Below are 13416 nucleotides of genomic sequence, written 5' to 3'. Positions count from 1 at the left end.
TGAAGAATGTATATAATATGTGTATGGACTTTATACCTTATGAGACTATGTTCTAATGAAAATGTAATTAAATTTAACCCAGTTTTAGCCAGTAAAGGTATAGTTCCTTTTAGTCAAGATATATGTATTCATTCCACAGTTTCTAGTCAACATTAATATTTTCTATAGGTAATCTTATAAAACTACAATCTTATTCCTGACCACTGTTATTTTGACGAATTGTATAGCTATTGATTAGTTTACAAAAATGGATTACATGGTTTTTTGGGGGTTTTGTTTGTTTGTTTTGGCTTCTAATTCTGTATCTTTGTTTTTAAGCATCGAATGTTATCCAGACAAGAAGAACTCAAAGAAAGAGCAAGAGTTCTGCTTGAGCAAGCAAGAAGAGATGCAGCTTTAAAGGCAGGGAATAAGCAGAATACCAACGCAGCCACACCACTCTGCAACAGGCAGCTAAGTGATGTGAGGAACATTGGTTAAAAAAAACATACATTGTTCATTGTAATCCTGGGGGTGTAAATAAGAGTAACTTATTTATATTTTTGATAAATTATTTTTCCATAGACTGTGTATACTGTGGGTACTTGGTACTTTCGTTGAACTGATAAATCCATACTTGGAGGAGCAGGTTGTAATTATTCCTACACAGCAGTATTAGCTGTTAGAAAAAGTAAGATCCTGGAATATAATTTCCACATATACATGAATAATCTGTTTTTTTGTTAATTTACACTTTGTAATTTAGTTGTACTTTGTTTAGGATTGTATTTTGTCAATGGAAGTTAATTTTGTTGGAAACATTAGAATATAATAATGATGCCTACAATTTATTGAAATATTGGGTTGGCCAAAAAGTTCATTCGGGTTTTTCCATAAGACCCAAATGAACTTTTTGGCCAGCGCAATACTTAGCGTATATTCCAGGCACTATAATGGATGTTTCACATAATTTTTATTTTACCTAACCTCATGAAGTAGATATGCAAACTCCTTTTTAGATAAGAAAACTGAGGCTGATAGGTAAGATAATATGTACAAGGTTGTAGTCGATAAATGATGAATTCAGGATTTGAACCCAAGACTTACCAGACTCCAGAGTCAATCCTCTTTCCTATCATATACTGCCATCCCTATGTTAAGCCATATTTTTATACATATTTTTGTGTAGTGCCTCACAGATAATAATGAACATATAGTAATAGATTTAGATTTAGGGGGACATGAACCTCTTCATGAATCTGAAAATTATGACAACCCTGCCCTACCCCCAATTTTACATATACATAAAACTGCATGTTCTTTTTTTTTTTAATTAAGATTTTATTTTTTTAGAGCAGTTTTAAGTTGACAGGAGAATTGAGGGGAAGGTACAGAGATTTCTCATATACCCTCTCAACCCACACATGCATAGCCTCCCTCCTTAATAACATGCCCTGCCAGGGCGGTACATTTGTTAAAACTGTGAACCTATACTGACACATCATTATTACCCAAAGTCTGTAGTTTACATTATGGTTCACTCTTGGTGTACATTCTATGAGTTTAGACAAATGTATAATGACACATATCCATCTTTATAATATCATACAGAGTATTTTCACTGCCCTAGGAATTCTTTGTGTTTTACCCATTTATCTCTCCCTTCATCCCCAACCTCTGGGAACCTGATAATTTTATTGTCTTCATAATTTTACCTTTTCCAGAATGTCATATATTTGGAACCGTAGTATGTTGCCTTTTCTGATACGGCTTCTTTTCACTTAGTAATATGCATTTAAGGTTCCTCCATGTCTTTTCATGATTTGATAGCTCATTTCTTTTTAATGCTGAATAATATTCCATTGTCTGGAGGTACCACAGTTTATCCATTCACCTACTGAAATGCATCTTGGTTGCTTCCAAGTTTTGGCAATCATGAATAAAGCTGCTATAGTCATCTACATGAAGGTTTTTATGTGGACTTAAGTTTTCAGCTCCTTTGGGTAAATACAAGGACGTTTGCTGGACCTTATGGTAAGAGTATGTCTACTTTTGTAAGAAATCACCAAACTGTCTTCCAAAGTAGGTGTACCATTTTTCATTCCCACCAGCAATGAATGAGAATTCTTGTGTTTTACATTCTCGCCAGCATTGAGTGTTGTCAGTGTTCTGGATTTTAGCCATTCTAATAGGTGTGTAGTGGTGTCTCATTGTTTTAATTTGCATTTTGCTGATAATATATGATGTGGAACATCTTTATATATACTTATATGCCATCTGTATATCTTCTTTGGAGAGGTGTCTCTTAAGATCATTGGCCCATTTTTTAATCGGGTTGTTTTCTTACTGTTGAGTTTAAAGAGTTCTTTGTTTCTTTTGGATACCAGTCTTTTATCAGTTGTATCTTTGCAAATATTTTCTCCCTGACTGTGGCTTGTCTTCTTAGTCTCTCTACATTGTCTTTCACAGAGCAGAAGGTTTTTTTTTTTTTTTGCAGTTTTTTTTAAATTAATTAATTCATTTTTAAAAATTTTTGGCTGCATTGGGTCTTCATTGCCGTGCGCAGGCTTTCTCTAGTTGCGGCGAGCAGAAGCTACTCTTTGTTGCAGTGCGTGGGCTTCTCATTGCAGTGGCTTCTCTTGTTGTGGAGCACGGGCTCTAGGTGCGTGGGCTCAGTAGTTCTGACTCGTGGGCTCTAGAGCGCAGGCTCAGTAGTTGTGGCGCACGGGCTTAGCTGCTCTGTGACATGTGGGATCTTCCCCGACCAGGGCTCAAACCCCTGTCCCCTGCATTGGCAGGCGGATTCTTAACCATTACACCACCAGGGAAGCACAGAGCAGAAGTTTTAAATTTTAATGAAATCCAGTTTAACCATTAGTTCTTTCATGGGTCATGCCTTTGGCGTTATATCTAAAAAGGAATCACCATACTCAAGGTCATTTAGGTTTTCTCCTGTGTTATCTTCTAGGAGTTTTACAGTATTGTGTTTTACATTTAGGTCTGTGATCCATTTTGAGTTAAATTTTGTGAAAGGTGTAAGGTCTGTGTCTAGATTTATTTTTTTGCATGTGCATGTCTGGTTGTTCCAGCACCATTTGTTGAAAAGATGATCTTTGCTCCATTGTGTTGCTTTTGTACTATGTCACAGACATTCATTTTGGGGGTGCAAATATAAGTAGGATTATGTTTTTAATTTCAAATTCCACTTGTTCATTTCTGGTATATAGGAAAGCAATTGACTTTTGCATATTAACCTTGTATCTTACAACCTTGCTATAATTGCTTATTAGTTCCAGGAGAGGTTTGCCTTTTTTTTTTTTCCTTCAATTCTTTCAGATTTCCTACATAAGATAATCATGACATCTATGAACAAAGGCAGTTTTATTTCTTCCTTCCCACGCATACTTTTTTTAATGCCTTTCAGCGAATAACCTCTGAACTTGACCACTGTTTTTCAAACTTTGTCTTTTTTTTATTTATTTATTATTATTTTGTTTTTCTTTAAGTGAAGTATAGTTGATTTACAATATTATATTAATTTCAGGTGTACAACGTAGTAATTCAGTATTTTATAGACTGTACTCCATTTAAAATTATTGTGAAATATTGGCTATATTTCCTGTGCTGTACAATATACAGACTTCAAGTCTTTACACAGTAATGTGATATAAAATCAGTGTAGTGGGCCACAATAATTTTATTTTCAGTGAAAAGGAATAGAATATTTAAATGAAATCGAAAATATCAGAATTTATCACACATCATAGTACTTTTGTGTGAGACTTGTTTTAGTTACGTGGGTATGTGTGCTTACTGGATCTTGATATAAGATGTATTTTTAATTGTGGGTCATGATAAAAATCTTTGAGAAATGCTAATCTAGATGGCCATTTTTTCTGAGGAAGAAATTTTGTAGTCTTTATTCCAACTCTTTCAGTGCCTAACCATCTATTATATCATCAATTTGTTGGTTCAGTCAGATATTTATTGAGTGTCAGAAATTAGTATTTTTGTAGAGATAGAAAAGACTAAGCTTCGGGGACTTCCCTAGTGGTCCAGTGGTTAAGACTGCACGCTTCCACTGCAGGGGGTGCAGGTTCGAACGCTGGTGAGGGAACTAAGATCCCCAACAAAGCCTCTTCTCTCATGGAATTTACGTTTTGGTGGGAAGAGACTGGTAATAATGAATAAATAAGTTAACTACAGAGTGTGAAAACTACATGATATAGTAGAGGATAATTTGAGTAGGTAGGAGTGACTTGAGGAGGGGACATTTGAACTAAGACTTGATGGGAGAGAAGGATCCAGTTAAGTAAATAGCCACAAAAAGAATATTCTCTTTAAAAAGAAAGTTATTTTGTTGATATTATATTTTATTTGTGATAAATTTTGGCTCTTTCAGGCTCTAAAAATTATGGAAAATTTATAGCTCTATATTTTTCAAGTGTGTTGATTTTAAATTTAGAACACCTGAGATTTAAATGATCTGTCTGCCAAGTAGATCTTAAAAAGCCATTATTTTACCTATGTGTAAATTTTACATATATTAATAATTGTCATCTAATGTTTATGAGCACTTACCACGTATCAAGCAGGATTCAAAGTGCTTTCTTGTGGATTTTCTTGTTTAATCTCCACAACAATTATATGAGTTAAGTATAATCTCTGTTTTATAGTTGAGAAAACTGACATACAAATTAATGAGTTGCCCATGGTCACACAGCCTATAAGTAACAGAGCAAAGAATTGAACCTAGACAATTTGACTTCAGAGAGTATGTTTTTAAAGCATTGTTTTATTTCCTTCTTGTTTATTTTTCTGAAATCCTTGTGAAGTAGGAATAGATATTACTGTTGTATCCATTGTAGAGGTTAAGAAAACGAGTTAGGAAAGGGTGTTTAAATTTACCTAGGGTTGCAAACAGTGGCAAACTAGGCTTAGAATTCAAGTATCCTGATTTTTAAGGCTGTTTGTTTTTTCATTCAATTTATTCTTTTATTACTTTAAACTGTCAACAGATATTTTACTGGTCATCTCTTCTTTTTAAGGCACCAGTAATTTTGCTTGCACTTCTAATTTCCCAAATAAAACTTAAACTTTTAGCTAAATTACATTAGTGTGAATTCAGTATCATAAGTTAACTACTAAAACATCGCATATTCTATGTCTGTGACATCTTACTGTATCTGTAAAATATATAACTTGGATTTTAAGAAACATGATGTTAGTGATGTTTCATCGAGTTGGATAATACTGCTGGTAGCATGTTACTTGCCACATCTTTCTGGAAAGCAAGTAAACTTCATTAAGAAATGCTCATTCCATTTTATCCAATAATTCCACTAACAAAGATCAATATGCAGGTTTTCATTACATAGTTATTTATAATAGCAAAAGTTACGGAATGGCAGTCGCTCAGACTAGGAGAATGATCAAATAAATTACAACAAATATATATACTTGTTATGTAGCTATTGAAAATTATTCAATAATGTTTTGAAAAAATATTGAAAGGACATAGGGAAATGTTCACAGTGTCATTTTGTACAAAAAGAAAGATATAAAATAGCATATGGCATATGAACTCCATTTTGAAAGACTGTGTTTTTATATCTGCATTGAAAAGTTCAGGAAGGAAAATAATCAAAATATTAATAATATTTATCTCGGGCTTCCCTGGTGGCGCAGTGGTTGAGAGTCCACCTGCCAATGCAGGGGACACGGGTTTGTGCCCAGGTCCGGGAAGATCCCACATGCCACGGAGCGGCTGGGCCCGTGAGCCATGGCCACTGAGCCTGCGCATCCAGAGCCTGTGCTCCACAACGGGAGAGGCCACAACAGTGAGAGGCACACATACCGCAAAAAAAAAAAATTTATCCCTAAGGGTAATATAACAAATGGCTTACAGAGTTTTTTCCCTTTATTCTCTCTTTTAAAAATATGTCGTGTTTAGATAAATATTTTAAACTAGGGAAATTTTTGGTATCCAAAAAGGATGTTTTTAATAGATTGTTTTCTTAGCATACCCAAATGTACTTGACCATAAAGCTGTTTCATTTAAACTAATGTTGTGTTTCAGTATCTCTAAGGGTGTGTGTGTGTGTGTGTTAAGAAGAGATGTAGAAAGAACTGTTCACTTTTACAGTTGATGATATTTGTTTGTGCTTAGGTGTGGAATAAATGGCGAATTCAGTACTATCAATTCTGTTCACATTGAGAAGACATTTGCTTACTATATTGCATTTGTTTCCCACTTATGCAAAGTTGTACCCTACTGCTTATGAAACTATGCTTCAAACAGTCCCAAAGATATTTTCCCTACCCTTCCTCTTTCAGGTTATCTTTTGCTACATTATAAAACACTGAAAACCTATTGGCATAAAATAACCATTTTATTTTGCTTACAGATTCTATAAATTAGGCCTTAGGATAGGACAATGGGGGAATGTTTTATTTCTGTTGCATGTTGTCAGGGGCTGGTTTTCTTCTAGGAGCTATGCTGTCAGTTGGAACACCTACATGTGGCCTCTCCATATGGTTTCTCTACTTGGGCTAGTTTGGGCTTCCTCACAGCATGGTGGCTGGGTCTAACAGCGAGTGTCTCAAGAGAATAAAGTGAGCTCTCTTATGCATTCTTATGATCTAGCTTTAAAAGTCACCTTTGCCAGACTGTTGACCTGAGGAGACACAAAGCCACACCCAGGTTTAAGTAGCAGAGACATAGACCCCACCACATTGTAAGAAGAACGTGTGGCATGGAAGATATTGTTGTAGCCTCTTTTCAGTTATAGTTTAAGCTCACTTTAAAAACTCTCTTGCGCATTCTACTGTTGCTCATTTTTCAGATAAGTCAAGCCGTATATAGATGTGTTGGGAAGAACATCAGTTCCATGACCTAAATAGTACATCCTGGGACTGTTGCTCTAGTTTTGACATTTGTTACTCTGTGGGCCTTATAGCTAATATTGAAATGACTTAAGAAAGAAAATGTAAAATATCAGGTAACTCCCGTTTCACAAAAGAAGTTAGACCTTGCCATTGCTTTTCAGATTTTCAGTTTAGTATGCAAGTTTATAATCAGGTTGATAGCTTTTCCAATGATATGGTAGTTTTCTTAATTTGATCATTTTCTTTATCATTTCTGGTAGCTCTTGTACATACAGGTTTGAGTTATTTAGTAGTACTGTCCATATTTTGGAAAAGTAGTATGGCCAACTTGGCTGACAAAATTAAAAGGGAAAATACCAAATTTCATTTCTGGAGCAACTGAATATGAGTTAAGTGATACTAAAAGTAGAAATTATTTAATCTCTCTAAATCTGTTTTTCCATTTGTGATATGGAGGCAAAGAAAATTTTTTTCTCCTGTGTGACATTCAAATTAATTGGTGTCCACGGTGAAGTGGGTAAGGGAACCATGACTAATGCCATCCCCACTTCAATGTCAGCATCCCTTTCACTCTGGAGAGATCAAAAGACTTCTGGTAAATAAAAAGCAGGTTTAACTAAGAAAAAAAAAAAATCTGGCATCTAATTTAGTGAACTGCTGCTACTATTTTCACTTCCTTATGCTCTTTAATTTGAGCCTTAATTTACCATGCCCTTATTTTTAAATTCATTATAAATTATCTTGAGTTTATAATGTATGCATTGGTACTAAGAGTCTAGTTGCTGGCAGGGAGAGATATATATACACCCGCAGGTACCCACGGCTTTTTGTGTTCTTAGTTTAACTGAGAGTTCCCAAGAGTGAGAAAAAAAAAAAAAGTTGGTACCCAGGAGTGACCCCAGGTCTTGAATAAATGAGTCACTGACCTTAAATCTTCAAGAGTTTACCGAAGAGCTTAGTTACTCTTAGGAGACTGCTGATATAGGACTTCTTCAGCAATTTCTATCTCTTATCCTTCTAAACTTCGTTTCTATACAGCTAATCTAGGACCTTCTGATGAATACCAGGAAGAATGAGTAGAGCTATTTTAATAATTGATGTTAGAGTTCTTAAATAGAAGTATAATTGCATGGGACAATGTCCGTCTACTCTGTACATGTTAACCGCTTTTGAGGTATCTAGTTTGTATGTAGTTCTGGGCTGAGAGAGGGAACTTACAGAGGATTCAGAGAAGTGTTAAAGGATTGAAAGCAAAGGTCTACTTTTAAGGAAAGACAGGCTTATGAAATATAAAGAGAGAACTGTGAAATAGTTTAAGTAGTAATTTGAGTATATGAAGGTTCAGATTCTTTCTGGTAACTCCCGCTTACCCAAGAGAATAAGTTCCAAACGACTCAAAATGGCCTCATATAAAAAGTTCTTGCAAATCGTGCCCCTTCCCTTTCTAGCCTCATTTCTCACCTCTCTCCCATTTTTCACTCTACAGTCTAACTCAACTAAGTTGCTTAGAATGTGGCATACTCTTTCGTTCCTGTATCAAGCATTTGCTGTTCTCCCTGAAATGCCTGTCTTCCCTTGTTAGGAAAATAACTTCTTCTGTGAGTACCTCTGTCATGGCTCCTAGCAGCAAAGTTAATTCTCCTTCCTGTATCTTTTTCTAATATATTGTACATATTACTACTGCCACACTTCCCATATAATTATCTAATTATACATCTCTCTCTCCCTCAACTGTGAGCTATTCAAAGTACAAGAACCTTGTATCCCCAGCACCAAGTATTAATATTAAGTAAATGTTTGTTCAATGAATAAGTGAAGGGAGGGAATAGTGACAGTCTATTTTTCATATCTTCTGAGTGTCAACTAAGAAAAACATGAGCTTAAATATGAAAAATTGGGGTTGCTATAAGGAGTTTCTTGGTAAACGGGAAAAAACTGACTCTGAAGGTCTTTAGAGCAGAACTGATTATCATTGGTCAGAGAAAATTAAAGGGTTCCCCTTTCTCAGATCAGTTACAGAGATGACATTTGCCACTTGGGGGCTCGAGGTTCCCTGTATCATCCTTTTCTTCCTATTCTTGTATCCTACATTTTGATACCTTGCTTTGTTATCGTGTGTACACACCAAATTCTTACACATACCTACTCTTCCCATACTCTGGGATCTCTCATTAGAGTTCAGCTCCCAGCTCTGCCTTGAATCACATCACTCTAAGCAAACATTCCCTCATATAAATTAGTATAGCTTTAGGCTGGAAGGCTAGGAAACAATTTCTAAGACACTGAAGACAACTCTTGGTAATATTATCTTGTGGATCCTCATGTACAGACTCTACTTAAGTTATCTTCGGGAAATATTTGAGCTGTAATTTCTCTTAAAAGGGAACTTACAAACACAGATACTGTAAACCTTATAATTTTTCTTAATTTTTGTCAAGATTACCATTGCGTGTTTTAATGAGAATTTGCTGCAAGTACATAATGAATTTAGATCTTTTTTAGGGAAAGTAGTTTACATTATTCATTTGTATCTCTGTGCCTTTAAACATTTGTTTAACTTGTTTCAGGTGTTTTCTGAAATTAGTTTTCTATAGGAGACAGATATCATTGCTCTGAGCTCTGTGATTTCTATTTCTTTGCTTCCTATTCCTTTTGAGGTTTTCATGTTACATTTTACTAATATAAATTTTAGGTGTGATGTTTGTTTTGTTCATTATTTTTCACGTATACTTAAAATAACTTTTTTCAAAGTACAACTCAGGGGTTTGACAGGTTCAACAGTCTAGCCATTATATAGCCAAAGGAGCTTCCTTGACTGTATAATATATTTAAACTTAAACTCTGAGAAAAATGTAATAACTTTTTTCAAGAAAATATTTCCTTTTTTTTAATATCTTTATTGGGGTATAATTGCTTTACAATGGTGTGCTGGTTTCTGCTTTATAACAAAGTGAATCAGTTATACATATATATATGTTCCCATATCTCTTCTCTCCCACGTCTCCCTCCCTCCCACCCTCCCCATCCCACCCCTCCAGGCAGTCACAAAGCACCTAGCTGATCTCCCTGTGCTATGCGGCTGCTTCCCACTAGCTATCTCCCTTACGTTTGGTAGTGTATATATGTCCATGCCTCTCTCTCGCTTTCTTTATTACTCAGTTCTCACACTTTTTCCCCAAGAAATGCATAAATAGAATTTAAGAAGCTAGTCTATTTCAGACTCTTTTGCTTATTACTTTACATTAGAATATAGTTGCTTTTTTAAAAAAATACATTTAATAAATCCACCATGACATTTAGTTATACTCATGTAATTATAATAAATAGCTGAAAGACATGTTTGCATTTGATATACTAAAGTTTAGGATCAGTACACTCTAAGAATAAGGGGTGACAATCCTGCTACCCACACTCCTTGGAATTGCTATTAGGATATGAAGCACTTTGAACCTATCAGAAGAAGGATGCTATATAGGTTTAATTATACCTTTTCGTTTTTAAGAAAGAATGAAATCTATTTTATAAATAGAAAGTCTAAAAAGAGAATTGGGAATGAGTCTTCAATCTAGTTTAATCACTTAACAGTGAATTTATAAATATGTTTTTCATTTTTTCAATCATAAATTATGTAACATAAGAATATGGTTTGCATATAGTTGTTAGATACCAGGAATTTTGTTTTGTTTTGTTTTGTTTTTGTTTTTTTTGGCGGTACGCGGGCCTCTCACTGTTGTGGCCTCTCCCGTTGCGGAGCACAGGCTCCGGACGCTCACGGGCCCAGCCGCTCCGCGGCATGTGGGATCTTCCCGGACCAGGGCACGAACCCGTGTCCCCTGCATCGGCAGGCGGACTCTCAACCACTGTGCCACCAGGGAAGCCCTGGAATATTTTTTAAAAGAAAAATCAGCCAAAAAATCACAACATTATTATAATCCAGACTTGAAGTTTTTGTCTGATATTTAATCTGCAAACATAGTGAGTGACCCATTACAATTAATTGGCATAGGAGTCCACCCTTACTTAGCAGGATCAAACTGCAAGTTAGCAGCAAGTCCTGAAAGGTTTGTAATATCTGTCTTTAAAGGTTTGCAGTAATATTTGAATCCTCTAAAGAAAACTGTGTATATGGGAAAGGAATTTCAGTTTGGTCAGTCCTTAGCTAACTACAAAGATCAGTAATCAAAAAAAGATACAGTGACTTTTTTTTTTTTTTACTGGTCATTAGCAGTGAATCCAAAGGGCTTATTTGGTAAGAATGCAAGCCGCTCTTTTGCGAATTAAACCTTTAACAGGTATTTTGTTGATATGAAGGGGTGGGACATCAACCTTGTACTTTTGATGTTAATTGGAAAATATTGATTTAAATGGGACTAGTCCCTTGTGCTGATAATTGTAGCAGATTTAGATAAGATCACTAGATCTTTTCCAGATAATCAAAGAAGCAGTTACCATCCAACTGGTAAAAAACACTAAATATCATCGTATCATCTATCTCTGAAAGAAACTTTTCCCATAGTTTTCATATATATATGTGTCCCAAGTATGTCTCATCGTAAAAATGTATGTAAGATTATGCTTATATGTTTATGAAGATCGGCTGTGTTACATTTAAATGGCTAGCCTCTAGGAATCAAGCTTTAAAAGTTAAGGTCAAGCTAAAATTTTTATTTTTCCTGATTACATATATTATTAGTTCTACTACTAGGAAGAAGTAGGTAACTTTGCACTTGTAATTTTAAAAGAACATCAGTTATTATAAAAAGAAATCTAAAACCTCTAATAACATAGAGAGTAAGAATTTGTCTTATTTACAGATTTTTATTCTCTGTATGAACTGGAATGTCTATACCCAGGGCACAGAGATGAAAATATATTCCTTATTTCTTACACCAACACAATTGATAGAAGATTTAATGTACATAATCCGTTTCAGACCAGTAAGACACTTTAAATATATAGCTTAATCTTTTTTATAGTTGCATTTTATAGGAGAAGAATGCCAATGTACTTCTGTATTCGACATAAATGCCTCTGTACATAGCGGTGGTTTTTATTCATTATGATTTAAATAATAGTTTATCTATTATGTCTAAATTTAAGTTGATTTGAAGCCTACTATCCTAACAATGGCTACTAGACTTCTTAGAAAACATATTGTTAGATTGCTCGCATATCTTCAAAGTCACACAAAACACTAGCATTGTTGGGGGAAAAAACTCAAGCATCTTTTCTATTATGTGGCCACAAACCCCTAGTCTCAAAAGTCTTATTTATTTGAGATTGCCATGAATAGATGAATCTAGGGCTAGGTATTTTAGCATCAGGAACACTCCTTTTATGCGACTATTAATGGCCATAGACATTTTCCATATGGCTGTTCAGTGCAGTGTTGAACATCCCAGGATGATATCACCATTACTAAGAGCTGTATTTTGTATTGCCTATTCTGTTATTGCTCAGTATGCACAAGGGTAGAGTTTAAATCTTTATGCATTTCATTTTTTAATGTTTCTTTTGTTCTCCTTATCATGTTCTGGCTTTCCCAAGGATATATGCTTTGAACGAAAAGTCACATGTGCATTACTAATTGTGTGCTATTGTATTTAAGGTTCCTAGTGGTGGCACTGTGAAGCTCCTAATTCCTTTGCTTCACTTGATGTAAAATAATCTGAGTGTCTTTGATAGCAGTGAAACAGTATTAATTGTTTTGTACATTTCTTGGTCACTCTTCTTAGGTGGTCTTCATAATCTATTAGAACTTTCAGCCAGATTTTTGTAATGTCATGCCTCCAGCAGTGATTAAATTGGTAATTAATGAACAGTCTTTGGCAATGTAAACCACATCCCGTTAATTTTCCCTTTTGAGTTTTTAGAAGTTGTCTTCTGTGTCAGAAATCATTGCGCCACCTTGCTATGGCCCCTTGGCATGAAACCACAACGACTTGATTTTTGCAGCCATTAGTAGATCAGAGCAGTAATTTCACAGTATTTTGGTCAAGGTAATTATAATACCAAGAACTGAGTAGTTTTGAAAATTCACGAAAGAAGTCCAGAAATACCAGGTGAGCTTCCTTGTGTTCACTGGAACGTTATGATTAGTTTAATTGGTCTTTGTTTGATTTTAGCCGCAGAAACTATTTGTGTCACAGCAGTGCAGTGACTTTATACTTGAGTGTTTCTGACCTTCTTTGACAGGGGTGGGTGCAAAAATGAACCCTTTGAAATAGTTCCCTTCCCCAAAGGGGGTTAAACTGCATTTAAAAAATTAACTATAGAAAAGAAAACTCTAATTAATTTCTTAATATCTTACTTTATTTTATGAAATGCTTAGCAAGTGTATTTTCTCTGTTTAAAATGTTTGCAGCTATTTTGATTTAAAATTTTTTTAACCATTACCCTTTCCTGCCTCTGAGGTTGTTGACGTACTGCTTCGATATTATAAAAGAACATTGCAATGCCTTAATGAGAGTGAAATTGAAATGCTGCTTTCCTTTTCATCACAAAGTAGATAAAAGTATTTCCATACTTGACTGATTGCTTATATGTGTA

General features: G+C 34.9%; 1 protein-coding gene across 3 annotated transcripts in view; it reads left to right on the top strand.

Moving 5' to 3' along the window:
• Positions 1-13416, top strand: part of EHBP1 (EH domain binding protein 1) — a 460296-nt gene that overhangs the window by 369896 nt on the left and 76984 nt on the right. For all 3 annotated transcript variants that reach the window (XM_089922339.1, XM_089922338.1, XM_022597318.3), the window contains one exon: positions 319-462. In XM_089922339.1, the coding sequence (XP_089778465.1) occupies positions 319-462 (144 nt within the window). The remainder of the gene's footprint in view (positions 1-318; positions 463-13416) is intronic.

This window comes from Delphinapterus leucas, chromosome 13, assembly GCF_059928025.1.
Source record: "Delphinapterus leucas isolate spDelLeu-1000000601 "Yukka" chromosome 13, BTC_Dleu_Yukka2, whole genome shotgun sequence".
Taxonomy (NCBI): domain Eukaryota; kingdom Metazoa; phylum Chordata; class Mammalia; order Artiodactyla; family Monodontidae; genus Delphinapterus; species Delphinapterus leucas.
The sequence above is the reverse complement of the archived record's forward strand: the minus strand, read 5'-3'. Positions and strand labels throughout refer to the sequence as shown.